The sequence below is a fragment of the Kryptolebias marmoratus genome, linkage group LG10, assembly GCF_001649575.2.
Source record: "Kryptolebias marmoratus isolate JLee-2015 linkage group LG10, ASM164957v2, whole genome shotgun sequence".
Taxonomy (NCBI): Eukaryota; Metazoa; Chordata; class Actinopteri; order Cyprinodontiformes; family Rivulidae; genus Kryptolebias; species Kryptolebias marmoratus.
The window spans coordinates 3,184,864-3,201,662 of NC_051439.1; the positions used below are offsets into that span (position 1 = coordinate 3,184,864).

General features: G+C 39.7%; 2 protein-coding genes across 3 annotated transcripts in view; one reads left to right on the top strand and one right to left on the bottom strand.

The window, feature by feature from the left end:
* Positions 1–2,141: 2,141 nt before the first annotated feature.
* LOC108239049 (integrin alpha-M-like) lies at positions 2,142–6,750 on the bottom strand. Its single transcript, XM_017421510.3, has 16 exons — positions 6,593–6,750; positions 5,873–6,012; positions 5,643–5,797; positions 5,429–5,554; positions 5,169–5,242; positions 4,226–4,367; positions 4,047–4,145; positions 3,877–3,956; positions 3,709–3,795; positions 3,540–3,609; positions 3,325–3,423; positions 3,145–3,225; positions 2,948–3,058; positions 2,674–2,787; positions 2,483–2,593; positions 2,142–2,294 (listed from the first exon to the last, which is right to left on the bottom strand). Exons 2-16 carry the CDS (start codon positions 5,898–5,900, stop codon positions 2,217–2,219), a joined length of 1,455 nt encoding a protein of 484 aa, XP_017276999.2. The 5' UTR covers positions 5,901–6,012; positions 6,593–6,750; the 3' UTR covers positions 2,142–2,216.
* Positions 6,751–11,042: 4,292 nt separating this feature from the next.
* palm1b (paralemmin 1b) overlaps positions 11,043–16,799 on the top strand; it is a 48,791-nt gene continuing 43,034 nt past the window's right edge. The window contains exon 1 of one of the 2 annotated variants that reach the window (XM_037977765.1): positions 11,043–11,566. The gene's annotated coding sequence lies outside the window, so the exon portion shown is untranslated. The remainder of the gene's footprint in view (positions 11,567–16,799) is intronic. The other variant, XM_017421534.3, reaches the window with a different exon arrangement.

The following is a 16,799-nucleotide window of genomic DNA, read 5'->3' on the forward strand; positions in this document are numbered from 1 at the left end:
CCCCTTTGGCCCCTCCCATAGGTGGTGAGCCCATGGGAAGGGGGACCCACGTATCCTCTTCGGGCTGTGCCCGGCCACCAGGCGCTCGCCAACGTGCCCCACCTCCAGGCCTGGCTCCAGAGTGGGGCCCCGGTGACCCGCGTCCGGGCGGGGGAACACTGTGTCCAATATTTATGTTCATCATGAGGGGTCTCTACATTTATGCTTGTGATTAATCCTTTTTTATATTAGCTGCAAGCAGGAGAGCAAAAATGTTAAGTACATTTCAAACTATATGTGAACTGGTTAGTTTATCTGTGTTTTCTAGTCACTCCCATGTTTATCCGTAACAACATGAGTTGTGGGCGATGATCAGAGGCCAAATAAGTATTACATAAAATTCACAGAAACAGCAAAATCCAAGGAGGAAGGAAAATGTGGACATTTGAAGAAAGAGCAAGACAGGAAATAAATTAAAGACCTAACATTCCGATGCATGTTGCCCACCACATTTCATGGCAGACAAAGCTCATGTGATGTTAATAAATAATGGCAATAAAGCCATTTTGACCAAATCTTGAAAATAACATTATCTGTAACTGGTAGCACTTGAAGCACTAGAAGAATATGTTGTGAATGTCACTTGGCTACTACCACGTCAAACTGTAGCTCAGTATCTGTAAAATTAGCTAAATTGAAGCCATTTTTGTATTTGATAAATTATCTTAGCTATGGCGGCTAACTCCAAACATTAATTAGATGTAGAGGTATATCCAGTGACTACTTTCTGAGAGGTTCATTAAAATCTGGACAGTGATTTGTGGGATATTTTGCTAACAGACAAGTTTTGATGCCACAGATTCATGCCAAAATTTTAGGCTGCAATATTGAGTAATATGTAGCGTCAAAATATCTTATAAATCACTGGAACTATGTTAATTATTGTTTTTCTCTTTCTTACTGTTTATTCCTGTTTTTATTTTGTTTTTTAATTATGTAAAGCACCTTGAAATGCCTTGCTGCTGAAATGTGCTATACAAATAAAATTTGATTTTTGATTGATTGATTAAATTACACTGTCAGAAAATTATTATTGGATGGACATCTATGACTGAATAACTTTCGGAGCCAACCCAATTGGCTGAGAGGCAGGGGACACCCTAGACCAGTGGTGTCAAACTCCAGGCCTCGAGGGCCCCTGTCCAGGGAGGTTTAGGTTTTTCTGCTCCGACACACCTGATTCAAATGGTTTAATTACCTCCCTAGTGAGTCAGACAAACAAGGACTCTAACGAGCCTCCATTGTTAGGAGAGTGAGAACAATTTGCAAGCAATCCAGCTTACATCACATCTCAGCTTTAAAAGCTCAACTCCACACTCTCTATTTCTGAATTGAAAAAGCTCCTCGGATGAGAAGCGAAACGTCTTCAGCTACAGAATAGAAGTCCAGTTGTTTTTGTTTTTTAACTTTTTTTGAATTTACCTCCTTACCAAATCATCAAGTTCCTCAGGAGCATGGCAACAAGTCATTCATTTAAACCAGATGTTTTAAAGCAAGAACATATCTAAAACATGCAGGAGAGTGGCCCCCGAGGAATGGAGTTTGACACCCCTGCCCTTGACCATTTGCAAGTCCATCACAGAGACACATAGAGACAAACAACCATTCACACTCTCACCCACAACTAGGGACATTTTAGAGATATTAATTAACCTAACATGCATGTTTTTGGTCTGTGGGAGTTTATAATTCAGTCAGTTTTACAGATATTTAGCTAAGATAATGGCTGAGGCTGATCCCCAACACTACTCTCTAACTGGTAAGATAGTATTTATTCAAAGCCATTCCTTGGAACTTCACTTCAACAGCTTTAAAAAAACAGGGAAAAACACAATGAAACACACGGATAAATAACGTTCAACAAAAGGTAAAACGCTAGAATAAAAAAGCTGTTTTTTATGTTTTTTGTCAAGTTTTAAATAAAAATGCTCTCACTCCACTGTCACTTCAAGCTGGGCTTAAAAATGAGTCAGTGGCTTCACCGCAGCGCTTGCTGATCTGCACCACAGGCACCGATTAACACACTGTTCCATCTGATGGCAGCCTGATCCGGGACCATGAAAGGGGCATCTTGCTGATGGTGCAAACATGTAGGGTCAGAGTTTGTGTGTGTGTGGGGGGGGGTTGTTTTTTAGGCAGGGCAATGAATTTGACTCTAATCCTCTTCTAGATGCAGCTCAACCATTCATTGGATCAGTTTCTCCTTTTACATTTTCCCCAGTCATCTGATTGTATTTGCTCTTAAAAAAACCAGCCTGTGAGCAAAACAGAAAAGTGTGAGTTAAAAAAAGAGTGCATTTCTACGCAGCATGTGTGGCACAGCAGACGAATCAGATGAAGCAGATGAATGAATAACTTTTGCAATGGTTTTGGAATGATAATATCTGTCTTAGTTGTCACTTTTTAACTAAAACTAATTTACTAAAATAATGCAGTTGCTCACTTTGTACAGACCAACAGTGAGTAGAAGAAGAAAAAACAACATTCCCAGACATCCTCCAATGATCTCTTTGGTGAAATCTGGTTCAGCAAACACTTCTACCTCAGCCTCAATCTGAAAGACAAAGTGACATAGTATCAATAAATTCAAGAGCTCTAATACTACATAAAAATGTGCTTATGATGTACAGTCACCTTGCGAACAGGAGGGACGTTGTTAGAGGCTTTTGAGAGGAAGATGTACTGATTTCTGTCATATTCTAGACTGGCTGTAGTAATCAAGAGAAAAGTGGCAGATGGAAGTCCAATCTGAAAGGATGAAAGACAAGAGGGTTTGTTATATTTAGATTCTTGGGGTTTTCAAATGACACTAGAGCTGAATAAGTTTGAAGATTTAATAAAGTTATTTTATCATTTCTAGTCAGGACCAGTTGCACTTTTCAAGTAAAGTCAGCTGCATTTCACTTACCTGCTCTATCCATCCTGAGCTCAGGTTTGCAGAGATTGTATATGTCTTCACGTGTAACCTTTCCATGAATCTGCTGCACCTGAACACTCTACAGCTTGCTACAGAGCAGTCCTGTGGGCAATAATTGCAAAGTAAACTGCAGTACTGTATAAAGTCCTATTTTTATCATGCATTTCAGCAGGGGCAATTATACTTACCACAGTTTTACTTTTTTGAATTTGTGCAACAAAATCTGTCACTTCAGGTTTTTCGTCTTCATTTCTTTCACAATCTGTAATCTGAAAATAGAGTGCATTTATTTCAGTTTCACTTCTTCAATTTACCACTTCTATCCATCTTATTCTTTTATAATTTGTAAGTTATTGAACATATTTCACCTGCAGACTGCTTGTGTCCACCCAAATGTCTTTGTCACCAAGCCTTAGCGGAACCTTGATCACAACAGTAAAATTCAGCTCTCTCAAGCTATTAGTTACCTAAAAGAAGTGGAAAAAAACAAGGCTTCAGAGGATAATTGCACATAAAGTTAGAGTCTAAACTAAATTTCATTAAGTTGAAGATAATACTGATATGAGATGCAAGATGAGGTTACCTTTATTAATTGTGTCAACGGCTTCTGTAAATTGTTTTTACCAAATGTGAAATTGTTGTAGCTGCGAGGGCTGAACAGATGTAAACATTTAATGAATATTTGCTAATAGAGTTTAAAATTATAATACATCTTAAAAGTTGTTCTTTTGTTTAAACTAGGAGAAACTGACCCTTCGATTGCAATTGAGATGCTGTACTTCACTTCAATCTCCTTCTTCTTGTAGAGTTTGCTGGAATTGGAGTGCTGATTGTTGTTGCTGAAGAGTCAGAAGAAAATATTCATAAAAATTTTTTTTATTCTGCTCCAAGGACCAGTACCTCTGATAAACAAACGGTACCTGGTAGCATTTGCAGTGACAAAGATCCTTCTTTCAAGTTGTCTGCTGGGATTGAACCCGTAGGAGACAATGAAAACAGCCTAAATTGAAACAAACCAAAGGGATCAGATGGCTTCCTCTTTTGCTGAACTGTCTGCAGCAGAAAAAAGCAGCAGTGTAAAAAAACTAACCCGAGAGTTGCTTTTAAAAATAGGTTTGTCAACAGTGCAGTCTGTCTTTCCTCTTGTTACTCCATCTTCACTGTCCAAGGAGTTGCACTCAATTCTTCCCTGTATGAAAAGACCAAACATCTGTAAGGCTTTCAGGAGCTCCTGATTAGAGATGAACTGAACCAGACTTGATGGCTTACATGCAGAGATGTAAACTTCCTATAGGAGAGCCCAATAGGATATGTGAGAATGATGTGACTGTTGTAGGAGTTTTCCCCTGTATTCTCCACTGAGACAGTCACATTCAGAAGCTCATCACTGCCAACTTTAACCTCTGAGGATCTGAAAGACAAAAAATAAATGAGAAGAACAAACAGGAAACAAGATAAAAGTCATGCTTGGTGCATTGTTAAACTGAAAACAGATTCAGAACAGAAACATGCTGCTAAAAAAGGCTGACAGCTGGATATAATTGTCAGGATTCTGTTTTACTGTGTTTCTTTTTGTATTTAGTGTTTGATTCTGGTTTTGTTTGGTTTGGGTTTATTGTTGTCTTCACGTTTCGTCTTGTTCTCTGTGCCTCATCATTCACTTCTCCTCAGTCTATATCTTGTCTGCCTGCCACACCCATCTACACCTGCCCCAAGTTTTGTAATTATCTCACCCGTGTCCACTTCCCCTAATTACCTCCTGTCTTTAAAACAATCAGACTTGCCCAAGCTTCTTGTATTCTCATGGTAGACCGGTGTCTACTTTACAATTTGTTCTACTTATTTTTTTCTTTCTTAAATTTTTTTTAGTCCCCATTACTCACACAACTATGCAAATGAGCATTAAAGTGGAGAACAAACCAACACCAGTTTATGAAAATAAGGATTTTAGTGAAGGTTTCTCAGCTAAAGTGCAAGACAGTAAGCACCTATAAGACCAAGACAGGATTCCTGTACAACCATTTAATGAAAAGTTTAACTATTTACAAAATAATGGAAAAGTGTCTCAAATTCTCTTTTTTTCCTACTAGAGTAAAGTGAAAAAAGATGTTTAATAAGCAGTTAACTAATTTTTCATGCAAATGCATTGCACTCATATGTAAAAGAACATCACACAAACATGCAAATCTTCACTTTTGTATCTTGGCCTCACCTGGTGAAGTTGAGATCTACTTGTAGGTTATCTGTACATAACATGTCAGGCCCACAGTTGATTTCAAACTTAATCTGTGAAAGAAAATATGATGTTAAGTAGGATTATTAAAAAAGAAACATTTGAAGAGTTGAGCTCTCCAAGTGGTTTAATGCTCAATGCAGCAACCACAACAGGAATTCAGAAAAAGTAATTACAAAAGTAAAGCTGTGTAGAGATCAAATTGCTCAATTGATAAATTGTGTTTAAATGTTACTCACAGGATGACGGGTTTTTGTTTCAGCCTTGTGGGCAAGAACTGGTCTAAGATTTGTGTTGGAGGGTAAGCCGTTGAAGATGAATTTCAGCTCATTCTCAAGCGGACTGAAAGCATCTTCTGGACAAGGCTAAAAGTAGCACATTTAATTAAACCAGTGTTTTTTACTCTGTGGGATCTACGTTACAGCAGGTTATTCTGATGCTATTAAACATTACCTTGATAAGGAAATTCCCATTTTTGCACATCTGTACATTTAAGTCAACATCAATAGATCCGATTAGGTCTCTCTGATCGTTACTGATGTAAGCTCGATTTTTTGGAGTCAAACGAAGTGCATCCAGTGTTAAAGTGTAATTAATCTGTGCTCGAACTGAAACAGACATGTTTTGTTCAAAAACAAATATTCACTCAAAAATACCAATGGACAAATGCAAATTGAAGGAACCTGAATCTACTGTAGACAGTCCACTCATGTTGAAGCAGATTGTAGCTGTGCCTTCCAGTGGTTTTGTGCAGTTTTTTTGAGTTGGGATTTCCTTTGGGTTAAAGGAAACAGTGGCCTCCACCGTCACTATAGGCCTGGATCTAAAAAAGAATACATCTAGGAGAGTCACATCACCAGCATTTTGCTTTGCAATTAAAATTCAAACTAAATAATAAACTGAAGCCTTGTCAACTCAAAACCTTTTTATTGCATTTATACCATCTGCATATACTATATAACGTGGGACCAGAAGCCAGAAGTTGAAGAAGCCTAGTGGCTGGCTGCAGTACAATGTTTAAGTCCCACCCCTCCATGTAAACGAATGGCATTTTTTTTTTAATACGTATTAAAAAAGATAAATTTGAGCTCATTTTCAAGTGGACTGAAAGCATCTTCTGGACAAGGCTAAAATATGATTTTTTTTTTTTTGTCATGTAATGATTTTTGCTGATTCAAAAAGTTCTTACCTTGCTGTTGTGTGTTTAATTATGCAGTTTTAAAATACATTTTCTTTTTGGACATTTTGGCTTTAATTTTGGACAATGTCAGTCAATGGAATACATTTGAACATCTTTATTTATGTCAATGATGTGCACGTTAATGTTGAAAAATTAACAAGAAAAAAACAATAAAATGAAATTATAAAAGACAGCAACAATGCATGACCACATTCTGACTTACCTGAGTAAGACAACTGTGCCCTTTGAACCCACGGCTAAATCAGGCAGTGTGTCACCGCTCTGATCGTAGGACCACTGACTGATTGACAAACCAAAGAACTTCAGCCCTGATTGGACTTCAGACGCAGCAATTCTCTGTGAAATAGTAAATACCTAACTTAACCCCTGACATNAAAACGTGGTTAACACTAGGAGCTAGAGTTCAGGTTAGACGCTGAGGCGGAGAATCTAACCCAGTAGGTTCGATGCTCCAGCGAAGGTCTGATCACCACCTGCTGCTTAAATCCTGGCTGGTCTCATCAGTGGTATGAGGAACACCTGTGGAACAATAATTAGTGGCGCCGCCCAGAGGGCGGAACCAAAACCCAGATCCTCACACATAGCCTCAGCTCAATATCTGTAAAACTGACTGAGTTAGAACCATTTTTGCGTAGGCTAAGGTTGAACAGGTGTGGCGCCATCTTAAATTGGATTGTCTCCAAAGGTTAATTAGTTGTGGATGTACCTCCATTGATTACTCTGAGACTTTCATTAAAATCCATTCAGTAGTTCATGAGATATTTTGTTAACAGACAAACAGGGTTGACTCCAACAGTTATTGCTAAAATTTTAAACAAAGAACTTGTGCAATGAGGAGCACTTGGAGTATGTGTTGTGGCCATCAGCTACAACCAAACCAAATTTCAGCACAATATCTGAAAACTGACTGAGTTATTGCCATTTTTGTGTTTTCTGAAGTGAGTCGACTGTGGTAGCCATCTTAAATTGTGTTTGATTCAAATGTTAATCAGTTATATATGTGCATCCAATTATTATTTTCTGAAGGTTTAATAAACATATATCCAGTGGTTCATGAGATATTTTGCTAACAGACAAACAGGGTTTACTCCAACAGTTAATGCTAAAGTTTTAAGCAAAGTTGTTGCATGATAAGCACCTAGAGTACATATTATGAATGACCCTCAGCGACAACTACACCAAATTTTAATACAATATCTGTCGAGTTTACGAAATAAAAGCAATTCTTGTATTTTCTAAAATCAGTTGGCTGTAGTGGCCATTTTGAATTGGATTTGCTCCCAAGGGTCAATTGTTTAGTAACATCTAATTATTATTTCCTGAAAGATTCATTAAAAAATATCCTGTGCTTCATGAAATATTTTGCTAACAGACATAAAATTAACTGCAAATAATTAACGGCAAATTTTAAACGAAAATCTTGCAGTCTATTAATTCTTGGATATGTGTTAGGGCACACCAAATTTTAGATCAATATCTGTAAAATTAACACAGTTATAACGTTTTTGGGTGTTTTTCATGATCAGTTGGCTGTGGAGACCATCTTGAATCAGGTTGAGTCCAAAAGTTAATCAGTTGCAGATGCACATCCAAGGATTACTTTCTGGTAGTTTCAATCGTTTGTCCAGTAGTTCATAAAATATTTTGCTAACAGACACATGGCAGCAGTTATTTTTAAGGTCCAATATATAAAAACCTTTACACCCTCACCTACTCCGGGCCTCGACCTGCCTTTCAGCTGCCTCCTGCTGTATTTGAGATTTGTATTTTTCAACAGCCTCCTCCAAATTTCTCTTGGTTCTTTTCGTTTTGGGGTGATATTCATTCAAGCAGTGTTTATTCAAGGTTCTGAGAGGGAGATAAGAAGCTGATTGCTGAGCTGGCCTCGAGGGCTGCAGCGCCTCCGAGTCACAAACACACACACACATCACGTGCACAGAAACACTTCATGGAGCAAACTCGTAGGAGCACACCAGCTTGTTTGCATACACTTTCACGTAACGACGTATACAAGATTGTTTCTGGTTTCCAGTCATGTGCAAACTTAGATCCTGTGTCCGGAAAACTCGCTTATCAAACCGAGTCAGAGCCGACTGCATCCTCTGCTTCTGTCGGTCAAGAAAGGAAACTAATGAATTGCTCGTGTCTGTGTGTTCATTTGTCTGAAGTGTTAGCAAAATATTTTATGAATCACAGAGTGGGTTTTAATCAAACTCTCTGAAAGTAATCATCGGGTTGACATCTACAACTGATGAAGTTTTGAAGTCAACCCAAGTCAGGATGACAAAATTAGCAAACACAAAAAAATGTCTAACTCAGTCAATTGTACAGGTATTAAGCTAAGATTAGGCACAGTAGTAGCTGACCGTTATTAACAACACATGATCCAAATGCTAACAGATTATACAAGATTACATGAAATATTGGATGAGATTATGCTTAATGTCATTTTTTTTTTTTTAATGATGGAAAGAAATGGCTGTAACTTAACATAAGATGAATTTAGTCTAAAACTCTGGCATGAAAGGTGATGGGTGATGTGCATTTACCAAACATGCTTGACCTTCATCTACCAGCAGTCTTAATCCTGATGCCATGACAGACACATATGTGCTATTTGTGTTTTATATTCATACATATAAAAAATTTTTGGAAACAGAGAAAGATAAAAGACATGATGAAGAATGCAGGAGACAGAAAAAGTGATGTTTTTGTCTGTCAGAACGCCTCAAAATTCTTCCTTTCCTCTCTCACACACACACACACAAATAAACACACCTGTTCTGTAGATTCCCAGAACACTAAACACTAATCGGATCCTTTTTCAAAGCTCAGAGCTTTTTCAACCTTTGTAAATCCTGAGAGATCCCCTCAGAACTCTGTCTGATTCTCTGTCTGCCACAAAAGAGCTCACCTGTTTGGGAAGACTAGTGCTTTACAGTCATAACTAAGCTGAGCTCCTGCACTCTGTGGCTCTCTCACACACACACACACACACACACACACACACATACACACTGATCGTACATAGATTAAAAAATCAAAAAATGACAGAATTAAACAAATCAACAACATCGGGAAGCAAAAAGTGAAAGAATGTTGATGTGGATCAGCAAAACAGGGCAAAATGACATAAGAAATCATGAGGAGAAAAAAAAAACATTACTGAAAGACAAACAGTGATGCACAATTTGATATAAAACAAGAACACACAGAGAGACACAAAACAACTTTACAAAATGGTTGCAAAAAGGGGTGAAATAAATACAAGACCCTTCACTACAGCAAAGTAATTCTAAATTGTCAACAACACACTAAAACAGCAAAGTGACATAAAATTACTACAAAGTAAAAAAAAAATGACTCAACCCTCCTGTTGCCTTTGAGTCAAATGGATCTGAAGTTACAAGAGCTTCTCTACCTCTCTTCAGGCTTCAGGAGGGTTAAAGAGACATTAAATAAACAGAAAAAGATATTAAGGATTTTAGGTGGCTGTTGAGAAATTGTATTATTTCTGAAAATATGGTGTGAATGCTGAGTGCTGAACAAGCTGAAACTGAGTTACTAAAAGAAGCAGAACACTAAAGACTGAAAGGAGCAAAACACTAGCTAAAAGAAGCAAAATGATAGCTAAAAGTATCATGACTATCTAGAACAGTGAAATGACCTTCAGTGAACAAACTATTTCACTGTTGCATTCTGGGAGTGAAGACCCTGTCTTGTTTTGAAAAAAGAAAAACAAACAATTCTATTTGCATGTTTTAAAGACATTTAAGGACGACAGTGTACAATAATGCTACAACAATGTAGCATGTTACGTCAGAAAAGCACATCTTAAAAATATATATTTACAAACCATTATTAGTGCCCGCTCCAGAGGGTGAAAGGGCGATAATGTTTTGCCTGTGTTTCTGTGTGTGTGTTTGTCATTCTCGCCTTAAGAAACTAATCATTGTGCATCTACAACTAATTAACTTTTAAAGTCAACCCAGTTCAAGATGGCACACAGCTAACTGACCTTAGCAAACCCAAAGATGGGTAGAATCCAGCTAATTTCACAGACATTGAGCTAAATTACAGTGTGGTAGTAGCTGAGAGTCATCCTCAACACATACTCCAAGAGCATTACACAAGATTGTGCATAATGTAATTTTCAATGTTTCCCAAAAATGGCTACAACTCTCTCCCTTCTCATTATAAGATGATCTTATAAAACTGGCAAATAGCTGGCAGGTGATATGTATTACTTCAAGAAATGTCTTTTATGTCTTAAACCATAGTAAAGCTTTGGGAGATATGTCATTTTGTCTCTGAAAAAATGTGGATCTCTACCACCACCTGCTGGTTGTTGCATGTAGGTGCAACATGTTTTGGATGATGTCTGGATGCAGATGGGAAAGAATAATTAGAGTAAACCAGATGTAGTTTAAATAAATCCTTCTGATGCCAACGTAAATGACTTGTTCAGAGCAGCTTATAGGTGACACCAGGCTGCAACGCCTCAGCCTCGAAGCCTGGGCTTGTCGGGAATAAAGGAGTCCTGACGATGTGCCTTTTGACCACTAGAGGTTGCAGTGGGACAGGGAAACTGGGAGGAATGGAGCTTCTGGGAGAACTGGAATAGATCCTGATGTTTGGATGCACGTACTTCTGTCATATGAAGCAGTCCTGAAGCACGTCATATGACAGGGCTGGATGAGAGCCAGGCCGGTGGGAGGACCCGTATCTCAGTCAGCGCGCGCGGCCAGGCTCCCCTTTATCTCCAGCAGGCAGGGAGGCGTATCTTCCCCCCCACCACCACCTCTGCTCTCCCTTTCACACACATACCACTGACGCTCTCCCTCAGAAACCGAGCCACAACCTGCTTCGGACGACGCCCTGCCGCCCGTGACATTTCGGTCCAGGTTGGACCCTCGCGCGTCTCTCTTGTTTTTATTGTCTTCGCCCTCCACCCGCACGAGACGAAGCCACCGACGGCCTTGTTATTGAGGCGCGAGCTGCCAGCGGTCTCACCTCACCGATAACAGGAGGGGGGGGGGGGTGCCAGGCTAAGACAAGAGGAGGAGGAGGAGGAGGAGGAGAGGAATGAGTGTTAGGGTGCTCTGAATTCAGAAATAAACAACACGACACCCTGTGTGGAAGACGACTGCGTCTGGGAGCAAAAAAAACAATCTGAGTAAGTCGTGATTTTTTTTTTCTTCCAGCGTTCTCCTGTGCCTGACCTGCTTCCGGTGATTTGTCCAGCATCCTTAGCTCCGGACAGGAGGAGGGGAAGATAGCGGGACAGACTGGGGTGGAACTGTTAATGTGAAAAAATAATGGCGGTGTGCTATAAATATATACATTTAAACGTATCCCTGTAAACGCTGTATGCGAGTACTAGCATCCTGCAAAGATAAACACTAGTCAGTAGAGCCAGCGTTTGATTCAGGGGAGTATTAGCATCATTGCTGCATGTCTTTACTGTAGTCTGAAGCCACGACAGGTGCAACAGGAAGACATGTTTACAATCCATCGTGTGCTATCGATTCGGGGTTTTTTTTCCAGGAGAGTGTTTCAGTGTGTCTCTGGTTATTGTTGAGTGAATTTCCAGTGGCGCCAGGATGGGAGATGCTGACTGGTTACAGAGTGTGTGGAGACAGCAGCCAGAGCAGGAGGTTCTGTGTGTTTGTTGTGATGTGAGCAGTCCAACATGGCGCGCATGAGCTAATAAGCTCTGGCCATTACACACACTCCTATCCAGGACTGACAGCAGGGAGTGAAACTCATGAGCATCTTTAACACACTGACTGTGTGGAACAGCATGTCGACTTTGTGTGTGTGTGTGTGTGTGTGTGTGTGTGTGTGTGTGTGTGTGTGTGTGTGTGTGTGGTTAGAGCTGGTAATATTTTATTTTGATCATCTCCTCTTCTTTTAACAACAGTCTGTAAACATCCAGGAACTGAGGAGAGCAGCTGCTTGAGTTTTTGGAGGGAATGTTGTCCCATTCTTGTCTGAAGCAAGATTCTAGCTGTTCAACAGTTATGGGTCATCTTTGCTGTGTTTTTCATTTCACGATGAACCAATTAATTTCAACTGGTAAGAGGTCAGCACCTGGACTCTTCTATAACAAAGTCATGCTGTTGTAACGGATGCAGTCTGAGGTTAGACATTGTCTTGCTGAAATAATCAAGGTCTTCCCTAAAACAGACATGTGCTTTGGATGCAAGCACATGTTCTAGAACCTGTTTATAGTTTTCTGCAATGATGCTGCCTTTCCAGATGTGTAAGCCGCCCATCCCATAGACACTAATACACCCTATACCATCAGAGAAGCAGATTTTTAAACTGTGCCCTGCTAACAAGCTGAGTGGTCCCTCTGCTCTTTAGTGTAAAGAGTAAAGTCTCACCCCAGAACAGTTCTTCTCTTAGCCTCAGTCTGTTTTAAATGAGCTTTGGTCCAGAGAAGACAGTGGCGTTTCTGGATGGTGCTCACATCTGGTTTATTTATCCACGAATGCTTACTTATCAGCATTTGTGAATAGCATGGAAAACTGTGTTTACAGACAATGATTTGTGGAAGTGTTCCTGAGTCCATGCAGTGATGTTCATAACAGAACACTTGGGTGTTTTTGGCTATTTCTGTGACCACCCTGATGTGTGATGTCCACAGAGCCGCTAAGGTTCACGAGCATTCAGCCATTCATCAGTGAGTGGATGAATACTGATACAACGTAGTTAGGTGTGTTGCAAGTAATTGTTCAAACTGGACAGAAAATACCAAGTTCAAACTTTTAAAGCTGACATGTTCTGTAAACTAGATTCACATGCAGATTATACTCACTCTCCTCACAATAGGGGTTTGTTGGGGTCTGTGTTTGCCTGACTCAAAATTGGGCCATTTTGGTCTCATGGATGAAGCTGCTGATTAGAGTGAAACTTACTGGGTATCAGGCTTAAAGGAAAACTGAAAAGTGTTTCAAGCTAACATCAGTTAAAAGAAAATCATAAAATATGTTTGTTGTAAAATAAAATAAAAAAGATTTAACTTTCTTTTTTTTTAATTCTGAATATTGAAAAGAACACCCAGGTGTTTTCGGCTTTTTCTGTAACCACCCTGATGTGTGTTGTCCACAGAGCCACTAAGATTCATGAGCATTCAGCAATTTAGTGGTGAGTGGATGAATACTGATACAACATAGTTCAGTGCGTGGCAAATAATTATTTGAACCTGCCAGAAAATATCACTGGAGATTCATTTTTTGGCTTCCTGAGAGGTAAAAAAACTTCATCAGATTTGCATCCCTAAGCTCAGATGCTGGAATTACGAACAGAACTCAGGTTTGGATCATCTTCTGACCTAAAACTTAAATAACTTGTTTTTAGCATTTTAGTCAATAATTTCCAAAGTGGGTGATTTGTGAGGCGGAGTTGCTGTCCTGGCTTCATGACGTGCACTGTGCCCCGGCCGGACCCTAAAAGAGAGCTGGAGAACAAAGAACACTGCTACTGTCCGGTTGTTTACTAGTTGAAACAGAAGAATAAGCCTTTTTTGAATTTGAAGAAATGCTGGAAGACTTCGCGGGAGTAATGGATATACAACCATACCCGTATGAACCTGAACTGACAGCTGGATCTCCACACAGTTTGGGGAGCTTAGCACACATAGGTGTTGTGTCTCTATGTTTTTCTAAGCTGACATTTGCTCCCCCGTGCATAGTAGATTTCCAGCCATCAGGATGTTTTTACTGCTGTAACAAACAAACAAAAAAGAGATTCTGATTTTTCTTTACGCACTTAAAGTACCTTTGCGGAGCCGACCGGACCTCTAGTGTGTGTGTGTGTTCATGGCATCTGCTTCTCTTCCTGAATAAAACAATGTCACCATCAGTTTCATTAATTTCACTTTGCTTGTGTAACTGTTTGATCACAGCAGGTGTAAATAAAATCCAACAAAGCCTGTGTGTTTTGTTTGGTTTTGATGCATTGTTTCTCCCCTGGGTTTCTCCCCTGTGTTGTGGATGGCGTCTTTGTTGTCAAGATCAGCAAGGACAAGATTGTCTGCAAACATGACACACCCAAAACATTTCTGAGTCAATCTACAGCCGGGGCGAACCCTAAATGTTTTGTTTTATTCTCTTAAATGGGCAAACAACGTTTGTTTCCTTGATAATACTGAGAACATGTGAGAGTATTTGCCTCCGGTGTAGTTTTTCAAGAATTATTTCTAGTTCTATAACTTTGGACACGTTTACAGCTTTTCAAATGATCACTGCAGTCAAAATGTCATGTTCTGTTTCTTGACGGTTTTGTCTTTTTATTGCTTGAGCAAGGTCCACCAAAGGCCTCGGCCAGCGTGTACTGGAGCTCAGGGTCTATATCCGGCCAAACTCTCTGTGTTTTGTCAGCAACTCTCAGTGGAGCTGACAGTGCTTGTCTTGTTCACCCAATCATCATCTGGCGTCATGACTGTGGGGAGCCACATGCCTGCCTCTGGATGTGTGTGCTGTATAGGCAGCAGCAAAGTAGTTTGAATGAATGAGTGAAACACATGGAGGGATTGTGTGTGTGTGTAAGAGAGAGAGAGAGAGAGAGAGAGAGAGAGAGAGAGAGAGAGAGAGAGTCTAAGTTGTGTGCTGATGGTTGTCTCCTGACCTGGCAGGCAGGGTAATTGGATGGCTCTAGTTTCATCAATTTAGGTAGAGGAAATGGATTGGTAACTGGAAGGTCACTCATTCATATTCATGGACGGTCAGTAAAAAAAATGAGGCGAGATGAGAATGAGGGCTGATAACTAACTGCAAGGCTAATCGTACCAGGAGGAATCTGCAGTGATTCAAAAAGCTTTAATCACAATGCCTAGCTTAAAATAATAGTTCAGATCTTTTGAAGTGGGGATCTGTGTTAGGAATATGAACAATTAATATCTTACCTGGCAAAACCAGACCTTTGAATGACTTCTGTTTGAAGAAACAATGTTTTATTCTGACCAGAACAAAGAGCTAAGCAGGACCAGCTCTTTTCTTCCAAGGGTTGATAAATAAATGTTTATTAAGGTTAAGCATTTATTGTTAGTTAGTTAAAAATAATAATAATTAAAATAAATATATATATATATATATATATATATATATATATATATATATATATATATAATAAAAATAAAAAAATCAATATTGTATATTTGCCATCGGCTGCCCTGATTTCTATGGATCAGCATTGACAATAGAAAAACTCATATTGGTCGACCTCNGGGAGTGTGTGTATGGAAATGAAAAGATGGGACTGTAACAAAGATTCCTTGAAGAAATGCTTGTCGCCCACCACCTGTCATGCCAGAGTTTTGAACTAAGATCCTCTTTTGAAGAGAAATAACGCAGCTATAGTTGTTTGGTAGAATTCTGAAAAAACATTGTGCGCAATCTAACCTTGAAATATGTATAAGTGCTCAAAGTACGTGTTAGGGATGACGTTCAGCTCCAACCAGACTAAGTTTTACCTCAGTACCTGTAAAATTGGCTGTTTTGTAGCTGCTTTTGTGTTTCACAATGTCAGTTAGCTGTTGCAGCCATATTGAATTGTGTTGACTTCAAAAGGTAATCGGTCTTAGATGTTCAAGGATTACTTTCAGAAAGTTTCACTAAAATCTGCCCAGTGCTTCATTAGGTATTTTGCTAACAGTACCGACAAATGAACACATGCGCAAACACACACACAGGCTCCGGCAAAAACATTGTCGCTCTTCATGCCTTAGGCAGCGGGCGATAATAATTTGTGATATCGGCTCGCAATGGAGCCAACACCTCCACTCACTCTCACTCATTTTCATTGCACGACCCTCATTATTCCACTGCAGATTCATGGCAGCAGCAGACTGGTGTGCATCTGCGGGCTTGTCTGTTTGGTGGCAGCTCTCCACCACCTCAGATGGAAGGAAAAATGAGGCAGGGAGAAGGATGGAGGCAAGAAAGAACGACAACATTTAAAGATGGAGAATTAGACAGAGAGAAACATTATCTTTTGATGTGCTACAGTGAAAACAGCTCATTACAAACCAGAGCAAAGGAAAAAAAACAGTAGAAACATTCAGCTGCTCCCACTACCACCCACAGACACACACACAAACACACCACTGACACAAGACCAGAGAGAATACACAACAATCTACCGCAGCCCACAGAGACACGGCTGGCAGTTTACATCATACACTTAGTTAGACAACCAAAGCCAAGCAAAAACACTAAAATAACAATCCCTAGTATTCCTAGAAGTAATGCATATTGCTCATAGTGTCATAACTCGGGAGGTACTGTCCAGAAGAGCGAAACCAAGACCAAAACACGGAGACGGAAGTAAAGGTAAGTGAATTTATTTACAGGGTGAGACTATATACAGTGGGCGGTGTCCGGAGTGGTCTGCAAGAGAAGGAG